At 47.1% G+C, this 19,219-nt stretch overlaps 1 protein-coding gene across 1 annotated transcript; it reads left to right on the forward strand.

The window, feature by feature from the left end:
* Positions 1-1,430: 1,430 nt before the first annotated feature.
* Positions 1,431-17,968, forward strand: ZC3H12A (zinc finger CCCH-type containing 12A). Its single transcript, XM_044997954.1, has 6 exons — positions 1,431-1,568; positions 3,129-3,737; positions 12,267-12,406; positions 13,581-13,815; positions 14,586-14,692; positions 14,800-17,968. The coding sequence occupies exons 2-6, from the start codon at positions 3,268-3,270 to the stop codon at positions 15,843-15,845; spliced, it is 1,998 nt and encodes a 665-aa protein (XP_044853889.1). The 5' UTR covers positions 1,431-1,568; positions 3,129-3,267; the 3' UTR covers positions 15,846-17,968.
* The last annotated feature ends 1,251 nt before the right edge of the window (positions 17,969-19,219 follow it).

The following is a 19,219-nucleotide window of genomic DNA, read 5'->3' on the forward strand; positions in this document are numbered from 1 at the left end:
ACAGGATTCTTTGCTGCTTTAACCTAAAGTGAGGCACCTGATGTAGTCGGCTGCCTTCACAAGGCCTGGAGCCCCACAGCTCTCACTCACTTTAGTTCCTGAGATTTTCTGTGTTACCAACTCCAAGAATTCAAAAATTATGAGACTCACCTAAACTCCTGAGACTTTCAAAAGTACTAATGCTGGGGGATTATCGTATTACTTGGCCTGCTGGTGTCAGAGTCTTTGAGGTGCACCTGGGTCACATTTCCATGCTCTTCTCTGCAATCGAGAGAGCTAGAAACATCCCTTGCCCATGTAAATGGGGCTCTCGGGTGCACATCTCCCTGGGGCAAGGGTTTTAAGATACACCCCAAATGTGGGGGGGGGGGATGAATAAATCAAACCACAGCAGCCGTCAGTACAAGGAGCCATGACCCATTCTGGGGAGAACGGGGCCAGCCAGTGAGTGACTGGTCCAAGGCCCTGGGGTTAGCAGGGTTCCCCCCTCGCCAGGGGAGCTGGAGCAATTTGTATGGGGTTGAGTGCCATTGAACCAAACTGTGAACCCTGTGTATGATGGAAACCACTTCACGCAGGAGTCTCCCTAGTTCCAGAGGTCCCTCTCGCAGCTTACGGAGTGGCACTTTGGGGACACCCAGCACCTGGCTGTTGGTCACAGCTCAGCCCTAAAACACAAGGGGAGCAGCGGAGAGGAGCCCCTTAGCCTGCCCGAGTGTGTGGGGGTAAGCGGGTCTCTGCATCCCCACCCCATTTCAGTGTGTCTGGGGAAGGGGTATCACGTACCCCACCCCTGCTGTGTGTGGGGGAAGGGGGGCTCCTGCACCCCACCCCAAGGTGTCCCCCAAGGTGTAGGGGGAAGGGGGGCTCCTGCACCCCACCCCAAGGTGTCCCCCAAGGTGTAGGGGGAAGGGGGGCTCCTGCACCCCACCCCAAGGTGTAGGGGGGGCTCCTGCACCCCACCCCAAGGTGTCCCCCAAGGTGTAGGGGGAAGGGGGGCTCCTGCACCCCGCCCCAAGGTGTAGGGGGAAGAGGGGGCTCCTGCACCCCGCCCCAAGGTGTCCCCCAAGGTGTAGGGGGAAGGGGGAGCTCCTGCACCCCACCCCAAGGTGTCCCCCAAGGTGTAGGGGGAAGGGGGGCTCCTGCACCCCTCCCCAAGGTGTCCCCCAAGGTGTAGGGGGAAGGGGGGCTCCTGCACCCCGCCCCAAGGTGTCCCCCAAGGTGTAGGGGGAAGGGGGGCTCCTGCACCCCGCCCCAAGGTGTCCCCCAAGGTGTAGGGGGAAGGGGGGCTCCTGCAGCCCGCCCTGGAGTGGGGACCGGGGGCTTCTCGCCCCGGGGCCTGCCCCGAACCCGCTGGCGGCTCCCGGCTCCCGGGCGCGGGGCAGGGCGGGCGCGGGGCGGGCCCTGCTAGGGCGGGCGCGGCGGATGAGGAAACGGCCGCGGCTCCTCCCGGCCCCGCTTCCGCGTTGCCACCTGCCGGCCCGGCCCAGGTATAAAGCGGCGGCCCCGGCCTAGCGCGCCCGGCCCCGCCGCCCATGGACCCTCCGCGGCGCGCCGCGCACAGGCCGGTGAGTCGGGCCGGGCCCTTTGCCCCACAGCGTCGGGCGGGCGGCCCCGGGGGGGGTCAGTGGGGGAGGCGGCTAGGGGGCTTAACCCCCCCGTTCGCGGCCGGGGCGGTTGGGGGGCTAGGGCCGGGGGGGCTGTCCCCCGTTCGCGGCTGGGCAGGGGCTTTAACCCCCCCCCCGTTCGCGGTTGGGGGGCTGGGGCTGTCCCCCGTTCGCGGCCGGGCAGGGGCTTTAACCCCCCCCCGTTCGCGGCCGGGGCGGTTGGGGGGCTAGGGCCGGGGGGGCTGTTCCCCGTTCGCGGCCGGGCAGGGGCTTTAACCACCCCTGTCCGCGGCCGGGGCGGTTGGGGGGCTGGGGCTGGGGCTGTCCCCCGTTCGCGGCCGGGCAGGGGCTTTAACCCCCCCCTCCCCCCCCGTTCGCGGCCGGGCTTAGGGTGCGGGGGTGTCTCAGTTTTATGAGTTCTGGCCCCACCTGTGATCAGGGGCCCCCCTGGTGCGAGCCCCCCCACAACGCGTCCCTGCCCCCACAGAGTTCGCTGCCGAAATCCAGGCCGGGTGCGAGGCGCAGCAGAGGCCGGAGGGGAAGTGACTGGCTCAAGGTCACGCCGCAGGGCCCTGGCAGAGGGGCCCTAAAACCCAGGTTTCCTGCGTCCTGGTCCAGTGCCCTGTTTGCTGGCCCGGGCTGGCGGGGCGACGGGCAGCACCCCAGGGTTTCTGTTAGACGCCCGGAAGGCGATCGGTGTGTACCCTGTGTGAGTCTCCTGCCTGTCTGTCCGTGAAGTAGGAATGCACAGGCCTGAAACAAGAATCTGAGAGTAGGTGGAAATGAGATCATTGTACAAAAGCTTGGGGCCACAGTTGAGCACAGGTGCTGTATCCTGCTATTCTGTTACTCATAGGCTACGTTTTAGCTCGTGCCATAGTAGCTAAGGGGCGGTAGGTGTGCCCCCATTGGAAGGGTGGAACACAGACAAGGTGGTTGCATGGTTTGAGCGCAGGACCAGGAATCTGCATCCCAAATCCATATCTGTCATTGACCCTCTCACTCCGTGACTTTGCACAAGCTGCTTTGCCTTAGTCTCAGTTTTCCCATCTGTACAAGGATTAATAACTGACCCTACCTCATAGGGATGTTTGTGGGGCTTAATCAGTTAACATTTGTAGGGCACTTTGAAGGTGAAAAGTGCTATATATGTGCTAAGAGTGATGTTGCACATCCCAGGATCCTTATTACAAAAGCCGTAAGAAACGTGACCATTTTAATAAGTGCATCTGATGTGCTATAGGAAGGTGATACCCTATTTTGACAAACGCTGAATTAAACTGAGTGCAAACAATCTGCATGTTAAGAAGGTGTAGGGGGTGGGATTTCTAAAGATTTCTCAATTCTTGTGATATGTCTTGGAAACATAAACATGAAGTATCAATAAAAGGATTTCCAGAGTTCTTGAGTCTCTGAGCCACAGAGAAGAATTTGAAGAATGTTAGTGTGGAAACAGTTCCTGCATTTCCTTTATTTTAGATCAAGTCTTTAGGAGTTAACAATCACTATATTGATTCACAGATACTGGGTGTGAATGAAAAACAGAACTTGCCTGAGGAAAATTATGAACTTGGACAGTATACCTTCTGCTCTGGGTTTTCCCAGCTGGAGTGAGATGCTTCCTGTTGACAAATATTAAGTTACTCAAGTTGACAAAAGGATGAGCTCCAGAGATACATCTGAAAACGATCACCTCAACTTGAACTGCGTGCTTCCTGCCAAGGGACAGAACCCAACAGAGTGTGAGCTGCTCAGCATGGTGGATGTGATACCCCGAGCAGCACAGGAAAGGCTCAGGATTTCGGAGCAGGACCTCATGGACAGTGCTGAGATGCAAATGAAAGTGGACTTCTTCCGCAAACTGGGCTACTCATCAGAAGAGATCTATATCGTCCTCCAAAAACTGGGCTTAAATGCTGACACCAATACAGTCCTTGGGGAGCTTGTGAAGCATGGCGCTGCAGCTGCTGACAGAGAGACTACTGACCCCCCACAGGAGGTCCTAGAAGCCCCATTGGTGCCTCGTGGGGGACTTGCCAACAAAACCCCTGCACCTGTGCCTCCGTTGGAGGAAAAGGAAGGCAATAACTTAAAACCCATTGTTATTGATGGAAGCAATGTGGCAATGAGGTATGTTGGTCCCCTTAAATGGGAAAAGTGTCTTCTTGTCTTTATAATTTAATCTGATGCCAGCTATGCTAAAATTAATTTCTTTACATTTCTTAAGGTGTTTTGGTTTTGGGGAATTGAGTGCTTGTGAAAGGTACCAGGTTAAAAACTCTGGAAGCCTCCAAGTTCTCCACAAACATGAGGTCAGGCTGGGTTTTGATAGAGCAGTCTCACCAACATGTCTCATTCCTCCACCTGGAAGGGCAACATATACAAATGTGAGGTTCAGTCTGTCTTAATGGCCCATTCAGTCCTTGGTTTGTCTGCTGTGACTTCCCACCAGGGCGTGAATGAGGGGGACTTTTATGCCCTCTGGGAATTTTGGACTTGCTTCATATGAAATGCTGAAGTTCTTGTGTCTAAACTAGCAAGCAGAAGTGAAATCCCCGATGTGTAGTCCTGTTACCTAATTACTGTACGTAAGCGCCAAAATCAGGAAGTTGCTTAACAAATAATTTTTTCAGGGTTAATTAGAAGAGGCTGTCGCTTTGAGTAAAGCGGCATCTCCGGTCTAGTTTCCACAACATTTTGGTTAAATCTCATGGCAGATATGCAGGTTGGGTGGAGGAAAAGAAGGACAGATTTCCAGTTTAGAATGATACGGGTGCCCCAGTTCTGCAGCATCATTGACAGCTGTGAATATGGAGGCAAGATGATGACTCATCTGCAGATCTCTCATACCGTCTGTTGCGAGAGCCTGCCCTCTTTTTATCGGCAATCTGATCAAGAGATCATCTGGGGTACCACGTGTATTGGCCAGATTCAGCTCTGGCCCAGTCTAGATTAAAAGTTTTCAGCCTCGTTTTGCCCCCTAAGAATGGTAAAGTGGATTTTTTTTGGGGGGGGGAGAAGTGGGGGGATATGAGGAAGGCTCCCCTTTAGTGAACTCTTTTTGAACATACAGTATACTTAGCTCTAGATTTTAAAAAAATTAAAAAAAAATCAAGTCCTGTGGAACCTGTTGGAGAGGATAATACACTCGGACTTCAAATCTTATTCTGCCGCTTCAATTCAAATACAGGTTTCCTTCAGTTTATATTTGATTGTCTTAATCTCTCTTGTAATGAGAAGATACATGCTGGTGCACACAGAACTACTCTAGAAGGTTTACCTAGGGCAGAAGAAAGTCCTTTATGGGGACTGCCTTACAGGTGTGGGTTTTTTCCCCCCCCAAGTCATGATTGGAGGTATGGCTGAGTAAGGTTGTATGAGGAAGGAAGGGGAACACCCTATCTCCTGACCGTATAACAGATCTGAGAGCCAAGGCCCAACTTAGCCAGTATGATCAGGAAATATTGTGTTTGCCTCTGATGTGCGCACTGACCTACCAGACTTTATAGCCAGTGGACTTAACCTGGAAGTGTGTGTAGGAGAGAGATTGGCCCCTTTCCATTAATAATTGTTTCTCCAACAAAGCTGCATTTCCCAGCATAGTGTGTTAATGTGAGAAAAGACCTTATTTTAAGAGATGTGCTAGTGGGTAGTGTTAATTTTATTGCAGAAACCTTTAACTCTGAATGTATTAGTTCATGCAGACAAAGTATTAGGCTCTTACCTCTGGATACTCTTCCATCAAGCCACCTCAAGCAAAGGCGAGTGCATGGTAGATGTGGTCACGGGCAGACCAGGTGTGCGGGGACTAGTCTCCTTGATTTGCGACTGTGGCGAAATATATCTGTTCAGCACTTGTATTACATGAAATAACTGCAGAAAAGAATTGGCCCGCTTGTCCATTTCAGAGTTAGTGGGATTTCTTGACCTCCCTAATGCCCAAACCCTCTGGTGCTATGTTGAGGAAGGAGTTAAAACACATTCCAGGGAGTGAGGCATCCAGCATAAGTATGATCTGGTAGTTTGGCTTTTTTTCAGTATCATACCTGTAGTTGCCTCCTCTTCAGGGGAGTAGTTGATTTACATATCCAGGCTTATGCCTGCTTTGTTGCATTAACCAATGCTTTTTCCCCCATTAGAAACATGCCACTTGTTATGACTAAACTTTAGGGTGAAAGGTTCCAAAGTAAATACTGTTTGATTCTCTTCTTCTAAATATTTGTTATGATATATTTGAGAAAACTTGTCAGGACAGAATCTGTCCCTCTGGAAATGTCTGTCTTGGTTTCTCTTTTTCTGTACTTATAACATTTGATCTTTAGGTGCCATTTAAAGGAAGAACCTTTCTCCTCTGGTTCCTGTAAAGATGTAGTAATACTGTAGCTGGAACAAAGTTTAATGTTTGCAAAGCAATCAGGGTCTGTGTGTGTCTGTGTGTGGTTTTTTTTAAGCCGTTTACCAGGAGGGGAATTCCATTCTGAAACTTCCTGTATTAATGGTGTATAATGTTCCCTGGTGATTCACTTGCACAATGAGCAGCAGGCCTCTGTGTACAGCTCTCAACACCATATGCAAATCTCAGTGGAAATTAGCTTCTACTTCCTTCTAAGGGAATTTCTCAGTAGTTGCCAAATCAGATCAGCCCATTTGACCACTTTCATTACGGACTCTGACTTGTTAGCTGGGACTCCAGAAACCTGAATGCATGGTTTTCATTTACTCTTTCAGGAACTGTGGTGGTAAATGTCTGGGTATCTTTCAACTCCTATTGGTTTTGTAAAAACTCCTTTTTGAGTATGTTTCTTCTGACCACTGATGGAAGGTAATTGAACTTTGGGAGCTTACTATTTTAAAACATTCTCAATGAGCTTTTAAAGAGAGCTTCCAGGCAGCAGTGCTGTCCCTGGGGTACAGGAAACATCTGCATTTGTTTTGAAGGGGGGGCGACAAAACAAACCTAGGTAGCTGTTCAGTTCCCCTGTTTATCTTCATATCCAAATAAGCCTTGCAACAGTCTCAAATTGGTCTGTGGCTTAAATCTTACACATGCAGTAAAACTAATTGTTTTTTAATTTCCTGTTTGCAGTGTAGTTGTAGCCATGGTGGTCCAAGGACATTAGAGAGAGAACATGGGTGAGGTAATATCTGTTATTGGATCAGCTTCTGTTGGCGAACAAGACAAGCTTTGAGCTTACATAGAGCTCTTCTTCAGTGGGAAAGGTACTCAGAGGGTAGGTCTACACTGCAGTGTAAGCCTAGGGTTCATAGAACTTGAGTTAGCAGACCCTGGGCTTGTTAATCTACAGTTTGAGAATCTACACTCATTTGTAACTCCAGGTTAGGAATCACTGAACCCTGGGTCCTAACCTGGGGCTCCAGCACTTACGCTGCATTACGTGGGTCTGAGCCCATATCCTGCGCACTCTCAAAATGAGGATACTCTAACCCAGGGGTCGGCAACTTTTCAGAAGTGTTGTGCCGAGTCTTCATTTATTCACTCTAATTTAAGGTTTTGCGTGCCAGTCATACATTCTAACCTTTTTAGAAGGTCTCTTTCTATAAGTCTATAATATAGAACTAAACTATTGTTGTATGTAAAGTAAATAAGGTTTCAAAATGTTTAGAAGTTTCATTTAAAATTAAATTAAAAGGCAGAGCCCCCCGGACCAGTGGCCAGGACCCAGGCAGGGTGAGTGCCACTGAACATCAGCTCGCATGCCGCCTTCGGCCCACGTGCCATGGGTTGCCTACCCCTGCTCTAGCCCTTTGTTCATGGTGCAGTGTGGGAAAACTTGACTCTGAAGAGGGCAAATAAAGTTGGCCTGTGGGATTGAGGGAGACTTGTAGCATACTCCCAGAACATGAGTCCAGTTAGGCTGCATCTGCAATAGGGCTTGAACCCTGGGTCCTGGCTTAACTCAGACTCACACCCTCCAGCCCTTGGCTCAGACCAAGGATCCCCTGGATTAACACAATTTGTATGTAGACAGAAGAGGGGTTAGGCTCAAGCCTGGGCTTACTTTGCAGTGTAAACATACCCAGAGTGTTACAGCTAAATACAAGGTGGAACAGATTCCTTAGAATAAGGAGTAAACTGCCCACTTGAATGGTCTCTTACAATGTTAACACTTCTGCAGTCATAGAACCCTCCCCCAACACACCTTTCAAGATCCGTGGGTCCCACAGGTGCCTATCACATGTGGTGTACCTCATCCAGTGCACCATGTGCCCCAATAACTATGTGAGTGAAACCACACAATCACTATGCTCTCGAATGAACTCTCTCTGAAAAATAAGACAAACACCCAATCACCCACAGATGGAGCACTCTTCACAAAACGATGACTCCATATCTGACCTCTCAGCCCTCGTCCTCGAAGGAAACCTGCACAACACCTTCAAAAGACAAGGCTGGGAGTTTAAAGTCATAACGCTGCTAGAAACTAAAAATCATGGACTCAGTAAAGATTCTGGATTTATGGCTCATTATAACAATCGATAACCCGCTGACCCTTCCTTGTCCTACTACTGTTAATTGCTCACTTCACCTTGAATGGTCTCTTAAAACATGTTAGCCCCTATGCTAAACAATTTGTACCACTTTGTATTTAGCGGGGATGCTCTGGGTATCTTTTCCAGACCTGAAGGAGAGCTCTGTGTAGCTCGAAAGCTTGCGTCTCTCACAAACAGAAGTTACTCCCCCAGCTTGGCTCTCTTTTTTTTCCCTACAGAATGAAGGACCCATTTTGATTAAACTGAGAATTCCATATACCAGTAATATAGAAATATCATTTCAAATCTGTGTCCATGTAGAACCAATTCAAATGATGATGGTTCTATAATCTGTAAAATACCCTGGAGCTGGGAGCTGAAGGAGAAAGAATAGTAATTCTTGGTCCCGCAGCAGTGAAAGTTCTGCCCGGTCAGGTACTCGTTTGACTCCCATGACTGGAGTATCTGAGCATGTCTTCAGTTGTATTATAATATATTCTCTGTTTCATAAGTTTTAAAAAATTATTTCTAGGCTGGGGTTTGGCTCAGTGAGGAAGTGAACTTTGGATGGTGTTGGGTTTCTTTAAATCCTTCTACAATAGAACCTCAGAGTTATGAACACCTCAGGAATAGAGGTGGTTCATAATGCTGAACAAAATGTTATGGTGGTTCTTTCAAAAGTTTACAACTGAACATTGACTTAATACAACTTTGAAACTTTGTTATGCGGAAGAAAAATGCTTCTTTCCCATTATTTTTTTTAGTTTACATTTAACACAGTACTGTGCTGTATTTGTGTTTTTTGTCTCTGCTGCTGCCTGTGTAATTCCAGTTCCAAATGAGGTGTGCGATTAACTGGTCAGTTTGTAACTTTGGTGTTCTACTGTATTCTAAAAGGCAAAGTAGAAGTTGTGTTTTGTTGCTGTGGCAGTGGGTGGGAAGAAAACATGCCTAAGTTATTTAATTTAGAAAGTGGCTGCTCCATGTGTTGGGTTTTTTCATGCAAATTCATAGGGATTTAAAAAAAAAAATCACTCATTTCATCAAAGCGACTAAACTGGCAAAAGCCACAAAATACCATGTTTAGGCTTGTAATAGGAGCCCTGTTGAGCTACATGCCATTTTAAAAAATCTATTGTTGGGGAAAGAACATAGGTGCCGTTTTCCACTTTACTCACAAAAAAGCTAAGAATTTGGATAATGAGCCCTCTGCTTTCACTTCATAAGACCCTAGCAAGAGGATCCAGAGGCCAAAACCCTAGTGCCTTTGGTATTTTTCACCCTACATATTGCTTACATTATGTAAAGGTTTCTGACATTTAACTGTTTTTCAGAGACACAAATAGTCTCTTTGAACATAGGTACTTCTGACGTTGTTACCCAAAGAGCTCAAGGGCAGGGTTCAGGAATATAGCATGCAATGGCTAATACAAGGACAGTTGTGTCCAAAGCTTTTTCCACAGAGCATTTGCTTCTGTATGTTTTATGGGGGATGTTTTTATACCCACATGCACCACCAAAAAGATGCCGCCTCTCATGTCTGTGCTTCAGCTTTTTCCAGTTATCTGACTTCATTTAATTATACTGTACCTGCTTTATGCCTCAACACTGCAAACGCTGACTGACTATGTAGTGCTGCCTACTGTGAGGAGACAGTGAGATTACTCATTACTCTGGTTGGCCAAGAGTTTGCCAGATCAGTCTCTAAGACTGCAGAATGATTTAACATGGTATGGGTCTTGGCTCCCTACAAAAGCAATTTCCCCCTCTTGGTATTGACAGCTCCTCATCAATTATTGGGAGTGTACCACATACACCCTGATTGAATTGGCCCTGTCAAAACTGGTTCTCCACTTGTCAGCTAACGCCCTTCTCTTCATGTGTCAGTATATTTATGCCTGCATCTCTAATTTTTTACTCCATACATCTGAAGGAGTAGCTTTTTACCCATGAAAGCTTATGCCCAAATAAATCTGTTAGTCTTTAAGGTGCCACCAGACTCCTCGTTGTTCTTGCGATCTATGTACCTTTGTATTGTCATAAGCCATTCTGAACCTGTGATGGTGGTATAAATAAGTAGGCGCCCATTGCTTTTCCCACATAAGAACTTTCACCTTTAAAAATTGTGCTAAGACTTGCAGGCAATACTCACAGATAATACTAATCATGTATGTGTTACCTTACATTTATGTAGCATCTTTTGTTATGAAGGCTCCCCGAGCAGTTTTGAACTAGGAATATCTTCAGTGAAAAGCAGCAGTCTCTGACGTGGAATGTGACATTTCTTTATTGGCACGTTAACGTTACGCTACGGTTTAGGACAGGAAACAAATCTTGTTCTCTGAAACTGCAAGGGAACTTAAGTAGGCACCATGTAATTACCTAAATTAGAATTTGGCAAGGATACAAGAGTTACAGCCCTGGTTCTTGTGAAAAGTGATGTGACATGAATGCTCTTCAGAGAACACCAACATGAGCAGTTGCCTTTCATGTGTTTTCTTTCGGTATCTGGGTCCCAGATCACAGACTGTATTTATGATAGTGGATCACAAGATGGCCTAATGGAAACTGGCCAGTTAGAATACATGAGTTTGTGTAACAAAATGAACTAGGTTCAAGGGTAGGCAGTTGTCCACCACCCAAGAGATAGGAGACCAGGTTCTTTGTACGCTAATATGCTGCTGCATTTCTTTGTTACCTTGGTAATGCACTTCTTAATGTAGTTCTTATTTGTTTCAAAAATACTTGACTCTGAACATAGCCTTCCAGAGAATCTTTTACCTACTGAAGGGAGGGTTGCTTAAACATAAAGCAAGTTCCTTGAAGTCTGAAGGATTCTTGACTTTGCATGGACCATAATCTAATTATTGTGCATTGTGGATATTAATATTTTTAGAAATGTAATATGAATTTTTGTTTAAGTGGGTAGTGAGGGGAAATCGATTCTCTTGAAGAGTGACTCCCCCTTCATACTCTTCAGTGTAACATTCATGGTCTCTGAAAGTCACCCTAAAGTAAATACTACCTACAGCCCTGATCTGTCACTACTGTGAAACTAGTAACTTGGAAACAGTTGATAATATTTCTAGTTAATGTGCAACATAAGCACTGATAACATTGTGAATACTGGAACCTGCAAAGAAATTACCACCAGCCATTTGTTGTATAGAAACTCTCCAGAGACTTATTGATCTGACTTAATTGACCATTCAGTAGGAAGGATTGTGTTGTACTAGCAACTAACCTCTGATACTTGTGATTGCCCTTTTCTTCTAGTAGAATTTTTCCTTCTCTTGATTCTCTAACAGGCCAGCGGGATATACAGAATTTGTTAGGGACTTTCAGGTTTTAAGCTGCCATTTCAAAAACACAGTGTAGTCACAGGTAGTCTCTCCACGTACTGGGCTCTGTATAATGAGGAGAGGATCTGTCCTTCAACAAAGATCATCTGTAAAGATGAGTAACACATTTTTTGTATGACGTAAAGCAAAAGGAAAAAGACTTGTCTATACTGCATCCGTTTGCCCAATATAGCTAGATTGGTGACCGCGCCTAGTGTGAACAAAGTTGTAGTGGCAAGAGTCCTTTTGCTGGTATCGCTTGCTTACCCCAGCTCTCCAAGCAAAATGAAGCTATACTGCAAACGGACTTTTTTCTGCCAGCATAACTGCACTTGCACTAGGAGGTTTTGCCAGTAGCGCTCTGTTGGCTATGGGTGTGATTTCCCCCTTTTTTCCTCTCGCCCCTCCCACCCCCGACATAGCTATGCCAGCAAAACTGAAATGTAACTTGAGAGTCTAAATATAGATTTGAGTGCCTAATTGTAAACAAATTGGCCCGGTTTCAGAGGTGCTAAAAATTGATGACAGTTGTGGGTGCTCTGTGCACCTGAGGATTTGTGGGTATTGCAGCTTTAGAATAGCTTAAGACAGAACTACTGGTGCCCTCTACCTCTTTTAATGTATTGCAATAAATGTACGAATTCAGCATCTGTAGAGTAACAGGATACCAGGTCTACAAAAGTACCACCTTGAAAAGAATGTCTAAAACACTGGCTCTGCTTGCTTAGTATTGGACTGTCTGACTCGTGTGCTGTCTGTGAATACGCAAAAGTACATTGTATCTGAATACTGAAAACAAGGTCCTCTTCAATCCTCTTTAATGCAGCCATGGAAATAAAGAAGTGTTCTCCTGCCGAGGTATCCTGCTGGCCGTTCACTGGTTTTGGGACAGAGGACACCTAGATATCACAGTCTTTGTGCCATCCTGGAGAAAAGAACAGCCAAGACCGGATGTGCCCATCACAGGTGTGGAACTCTAAAGCTTCCAACTGTAGCATTTTAATAAGCCTGCCAAGGTCCTTTTGGCCAGTAAGCTCCTAGGTAGTGAATGGAAAATAAGAGCACTAGAAACTTAACCAAGCTTCTGACCAGTGAGATTTCAAGTCCCTAACCTCCCTAAGCAAGTTCTTGCTCAGATAAGGTAACTGAGTTCAAAGAACATAACTAACTTTATTCCAAAATGCTTCCTTATTCCTGAGGTTTACTCACTTGATGTGTTACCTTTTCTTATCTCCAGAATTCATTTTTTCCTCTTGTAAATGGCCATACCGCACACCTGTATGAAATGTTAACAGACAAGCAGCTTGGTAGAATATAGCAGGATGGGGATCTATTCAGATGGGTCCGGGTGGTGATAATTGCTGTTCTGAGTTTCCAAGCAACTGAGGTTTGAGGTGTTCCTAAGTCAGTATTTCAGCTCTGACAAGAAATCCATACATAAGTCAGCCTGACCCCTTGCATCCAAGGCATGCTTTGGCCTTGCCTAATTGCTCTGCTTGTTGTAGGTTGAAGAAAACATGGGGGCTGGAGTTTCATTGTACTACAGCAGCATCTGCATGTCCCAATAAAATCAGGACCTCCCTGTGCTGTAGAAACACATGGGAGGAGTCAGTCCGTGCCTCAGAGCTTACAAACGACGCAGACAGCATAGCTAACGTGTGCAAGTCAAGGAAGAATCATTGTTCCCATTTTACAGATAAGGGATGGAGGCACAGAGAGACTAAGTTACTTGCCCAGGATCACAGCAGTTATTCCTGGCTGTGCCACAGACTGAACCCAGACCTTCAGAGTCCCAGTCCAGTCCCTTAGCCAGAAGACAGTCTTGGTCTGTGTTAAATTTAGTTTGGTTCAGTGCCCATGAGAGGGATGCTGAGTGAGGAAATTGAAAAACTTCCTAAAAATTGGAAAGATTTTAACAGTAGCAGTCTGTGCAGGACAGAGAGTAACTGAAATGTTAAAGCAGCCTTGGGCCTGATGCTGTGCCTCTTTGGAACCAGCTGGACTCTGCACGTTCATAGCTAGTTATTTTTTTCCTGTAAACATTACACTTGACTTTCTTGGCATTTGTTGCCTGGAAATGATACCAGGCAGTATGGGCTTGTGTGTGTTTATGCCACGTTTTCATGGTGGTTTGTTCCAGACCAGCACATTCTCCGTGAACTTGAAAAGAAGAAAATTCTGGTCTTCACTCCTTCCAGGAGGGTTGGAGGCAAACGCGTTGTCTGTTATGATGACCGCTTCATTGTGAAACTGGCATATGAGTCTGATGGCATCGTGGTTTCCAACGACACTTACCGTGACCTGCAGAATGAGCGTCCGGAATGGAAGAAGTTCATTGAGGAGCGCTTGCTGATGTATTCCTTTGTTAATGACAAGTACGTTCCTGTTCCCCAGTTGCTTAAAAACAATACAGCAGTTTTAAGTGACCATTGATTAATAGAAGGTCAGTGGCATCTTAGTGTTAGGAGGAGATGACCTGTAAAGAGAGGCTGGAAAGGTGAGTGTCAAACACAGGGTAAAGCAAATGATTTAAGGTATTTGAGAGGAAGTGACTCAGTGCTTCATAGGTGGAACAGCTCCTCCCAATCGGCAGCAAGTCACAGGGAGGGCACAAAGAAAAGGCTAAGAGTGGCTCTGACTGCACTTGGCTTGCTTGGAGCCAGGAGCTCCTCCCTGCTGACATTCCTGAGCGGCCCTGGCACTGGTACAGAGCATTCGCTTCCTCTGCGTTACGAATGGGGAAATGATCAGCTGGCCCAGCCTGCTGACAGCGGAGCACAGGATTGGCGTGACCAGCAGTGCGGGGGAGGCAGCCTGCTGTGCTCTGCTCCTGGGGCAAGAGGCCTCTTGCAACAATCTCAATCAAATCCTTCTCTAGTTTACTGAGAAGTACTGATGGGCAGTAGCCCTTCTCCGTATGGCCAGTGAACAGGTCAGCCTGCCATGGGTTAAGAGAAACTTTTCTTCCAAGTGGGTCTAGAGGAATTGTCTGACTCATTCACTCCTGTGGCCGTGCCAAGGCTTGTTTCTTGGCTGGCATGGGGAGGGATTCGCAGGTGTGGGTAATTTTTAATCCTCGTGAGAGATTGAAACCTTGGCCCAGGAAAGTGGTTGCTCCCGGCTGATGCTTATTATCTTCCTTTAGGTTTATGCCTCCCGATGACCCCTTAGGGCGGCATGGCCCCAGCCTGGAGAACTTCCTGAGAAAGAAACCGTTGGTGCCAGAACACAAGAAACAGCAGTGCCCTTACGGTAAGACTAGCCTCGTAGACTTGAGGGCAGCAGTGTCTGTACAGAGTGAACTGTACACACTTGGTGAATTGCAGCAGGTCACCCTATGTTCTGCCTTTTCCTTGCAGGGAAGAAATGCACTTATGGGATTAAGTGTAAATTCTATCACCCCGAAAGGATCAACCAGCCACAGCGCTCTGTAGCTGATGAACTACGGGCCAATGCAAGGCTGTCCCCAACCAGAAGCCCCACCAGCACTGCCAAAGAGGAGAAAAAGAGCAGGAGACCTTCCCAGGCAGAGCTCCTCTGCTCTGTGTCCACAGACAGCGATAAAGGCTCTGGGCAGAAGGTCTCCATGGAGAGGAAAAGCTCAGCCCAAAAAGCAAAACCTAGTGACAGTCCCCTCCTAATCCAGGGGGATTGTGCCTTGGGCAGTGTCCCCACTAACAATGGCAGCTATCGATCTTCTGACTGGTACCAGCACCCTCCTCCTTCTCCCCATATGGACTCTCTCTCTTACATCTCTCAGGAGCATCTTGACTCAGGCATTGGATCCCTTGAGAACCAAATGTCTGAGATGTGGCCTTGCAGATCTACCAGTCACTGTGAGCATTCCCACCCCGAACAGATGGCAGTATGTAGCTGCAGCAGACAGAGAGCTGTCTACCAGCACTCTCCTAGTGTAGAGCAGGACACTCTTGGCCACTATAAGCACGGCTCTCGCAAATCGGTCTCCTCTGTTACTAACTACTTGCCATATAGTGCTGAGAACCCTCACACGAGGTCCTCTCAGTCTTTCCCAGGCTATGGAGTGCCTGTACATCCAGCAGGTACTGGGCATTATAGCATTCCCAATGAGTATAACACCCCAGCACATCATCTTCGTGAATACTGGTCTGAGCCGTACCAAATGCCTCCCACATCAACACGACCTAGCAACATTAGAGACCCTCACCCTTTGCCGAGAGCCCCAGGGCCAGCGTACAGTGACCACTGCCAGTGGGCCCCGCCAGACCGCTTTGCAGAAGAGCGAGCTAATGTGCACGTGAAACTCTGTGGCATATTCCACCCCCATTTAGTAGATGCTGTGATGAGCCGTTTCCCTCAGCTGTTGGATCCCCAAAGACTAGCTGCTGAAATACTGACATACAAGTCTCAGAACCCAGGGATGTGAGGCAGACAATGTGCTGGAGTCCTGGGAGCAATGTCTCTCCTGTGGATCACACAGCACAACTGGCACGGCTGCCTCAGTGAGGGTTTTCACCTTCCTCTGAAGTGCCAGGTCCAAGATGAAGGTAGGATACCAGACTCAGTGGGCCAATGGCGTACTCTGGTGTGGCCAATCCTAATGCACCTCACAAAACGGCTTGTGAGGAAAATGTCCCATCCTCCCCTAGGGCATATTAGCAGGCATCTGGGGAAAGGAGGTGGATTTTGCCTTTCTCAGGAGCACAGAGCAGGGATTCCCCTGTAGGAGTAGGTGGGTCTCTCCTGCCCATTGAGCTCCTGCAATTGTCAGTTGGGCACTTTGGACCCTGGTTCTTCCCATTAGCCTGCAGCATTCAAAGGCAGCGCAGCACATGGTCAGATGTGTGGCACTTCAAGAGAAAGATCTAATGGTTACACTTGAGTGAGTTGGGTCTGTGGGGTTACTCTGAGATGGTGCCTTTTGCAGTAAGTGTCTGTCTGTGTAACTACATGTCGGGAAAGGCTGGAGCCTGTGCTCCTTGTCCAGTCTGCTCCCTAGTTCCTAACTGAGCTGCTTGCCTTGAACTCCCATCGAGTAACTTCATTTTGTCCTTGTGAGGAAGCGGCAGATTGCATTTCTGTATGTGAAAAGCCAGATTCCAGTAGCTGACTCAAGTCCATTTTTATGGCCTTTCCCTTCCCTACCCACCCCTAATAATTTGGCTTTATGTGGGGCCACTCTTCTGTGAACAGGGCAGCTGTTTCGCCTGCTGCAGGGCTCCCACTAATCAGAAGAGTGAGGCAGTTCAGCTTCTCCGCTTGCCTGGAAGGGCCTGGCACTGCACCAAACCTACAGGTGACTCTTGCATTCTGGACTCGAGCCTCGTCTCCTGCACTTTCTCCACCAAAACTACATTCTGTCCCAAAATGCAGAGAGGAGCAGGCTTGTGCTACTCTAAGACAATGGTCTTCCCTTATGCCCGGCCATGGAATCTGTACAGTGCTGCAAGGCCTGGAATGTCTGGGGTGTTACCTCCCCCTTTGTCATCACCCCACCATAGCTGTGGGGATCAGTGAAACAAAGTGACTAAGGTCCCACTTGGACTTGCACCTTGTGTGTCTGCCCTTTTGCCGCTACAATTTTGATGGGTCCTCCAAATTCTTAGCAATGTTCAGGATTTTCTCTTTGAATTTGCCACGCCTACATATTGTTCTCTTCCCACCCCCACAAGCACCCTTCAAATTCCCAAGATATCCAAAGCTGTGTTGTTTTTTAACAAAGTGACCCTCTTCAGTCTGTTTCAGTTAAGGATATCTTTGGTGACTTGTAAATACTGTAACATTTTAAGATATACAAAAACAAATACTGTAGCAATTGATTCTGGTCCCGGCATTTTATTTAGGGTGCAAAGGAAACTTTCACTTGCAGGCCAGAAGCAGTTGATTTGTTGATACACATTGTATCTGTGTGGTGATTTTTTTAATTATGTCCGTCTTGTGGTTAAATCAAGGTCCTTCTAAGTGGCAAACCATGAGAGGGAGAACTGAGCACAGGTATGTCTGAGCACCCCACGTCTCCGTGGTGTGTTGGAGGCTGTTCTGTTTGCTGGTTCTTACCACTCAGATTTCCAATGGATGGCCTAGCCAAATTGGCACCATGTGCCATGGAAACCACAAGGACACAGAAACCCTGTATACCTGGTTAATTATGATACATTACAAAACTGTAATGTTTCATGTTAGTAAGCAAAATGCTTCTTAATCTTATGTAACCTGATAACTTTGCATATTTGTAAATTACAGGAAAGATGGTTTTTAATGGTATTGTCCAGAAACTTGCTTGATGATACTATTTTACTTAGTACTGTACTTAACGCAGCCATTATGTGTTAGTGGTGGTTTCTGGAAGAGTTAGCAGCAATATATACTTGTTCTATTGCAGTCAAAAGTCTTAACACTTTTATACTTAAAGCTGACATTTATTGAAACTTGCTGTATCACTTAAATGCCACATGCTCAGCTACCCATATGGAAGAGGTAGCCCTGTGTATGTCATGGCAAAGTAAGAACTTGCATTACCCAAATAAAAATGGCTAGGTTGAATGGCGAGGTGGTTGAGTCTCTTTTTGATGGCTTTTGGGAAGACTATTTTACAGCTTGGCTGGGATTTTTAAGGAGTGTATCACAATATACTTCTGGAAAGGTGTTTGTGCTGTTAAGACACTGAACTGAGACTTGGGATCTCGGGATTCAATTCCTGGATGACCTGGAGGAAAATCACTTAATCTCTGCTTTGTCTGTGAAATGGGCATGAGCATCCCTGCCTCAGACTGTGGGCTAGGCATATGTACTTGTCCGTGGCTGGGAGGCTGGAGACCATGGAAGTGTTGGGATACACCATGGTAACAAAGGTGGGGTTGGTCCAGGGGAGTGACACTCTGCTGGCATGTGGGATTGTAACCAGGCTGGGTGGAGGGAAAGTCGGCTGTAGTGTTTGGCAGCTCTCATAAGTGACAAAAGATGCTACACGGTGTTTTTATTATTATTTTGGTAGAACTCATGAGGCCTGCTTCTCCTCACCCCGCCTATCAATCGTTGGACAGAACTTAAAAACAAAAAACCTGTGTTCTGTTCTGCTCCCTAATTAAAACAGAACACTCAGAGCAAAGATACCAGCGTTGGCTCTCTGCAGCTTTGTGATCTACATAAAGAGATTAATGTAAACAGCTCATCAGAGAGCCGATATCATCTGTTACAGACAAGTACCAGTGCTTAATTTGTAATGAAAGAGGTGTCGTGGCTCAAGCAATTCTTTAACTTTCATAAATGAAGCAGCAAGCCCAGAGGTGCCAGGTCTATGAACTGCCAAGCCTAGAGGAGCCAGGGCTTAGCCCTGGCAAGCCCTAGCATCAATTAAGCACTAGCCTAGCACCGTATCATTTATGCAAGCTGTTGAGTAAATGACACGGCTCTGTACGCAAGGCTCTCTTGGCATGGACCTTTGGGTAGGAGCTTACGAGGAAGTCTGGTAAGAATTTAACTTTCAAATTTCTCCAGGGGAATCCTTCCTCTCCCAACCCCACCCTCTAGCGTTCAGTACAACATCTTCTTATCTGACTTTGTAAATTACTTTATGGGCTTTTATTCAAATGTGCTCACTGGATCTAGTACAGTCAGATAGCTCTTTTCAGCTAATATGAAATAAATCCCTTCCCTAAACTGAAGGAAAAGGGGGACCTCCTCTGAAGGTAGTAGGTGTATGTGTTCTAATGGGAATCTGAGAGCGGCAGCAGGCGAAGGGTAGGACTGGGACTCAGAAGGTCTGGGTTCTGTTCCTGGCTGTCTGAGCTGCTGTGTGAC

The sequence above is a fragment of the Mauremys mutica genome, chromosome 23 (assembly GCF_020497125.1).
Source record: "Mauremys mutica isolate MM-2020 ecotype Southern chromosome 23, ASM2049712v1, whole genome shotgun sequence".
NCBI classification, from domain to species: Eukaryota; Metazoa; Chordata; order Testudines; family Geoemydidae; genus Mauremys; species Mauremys mutica.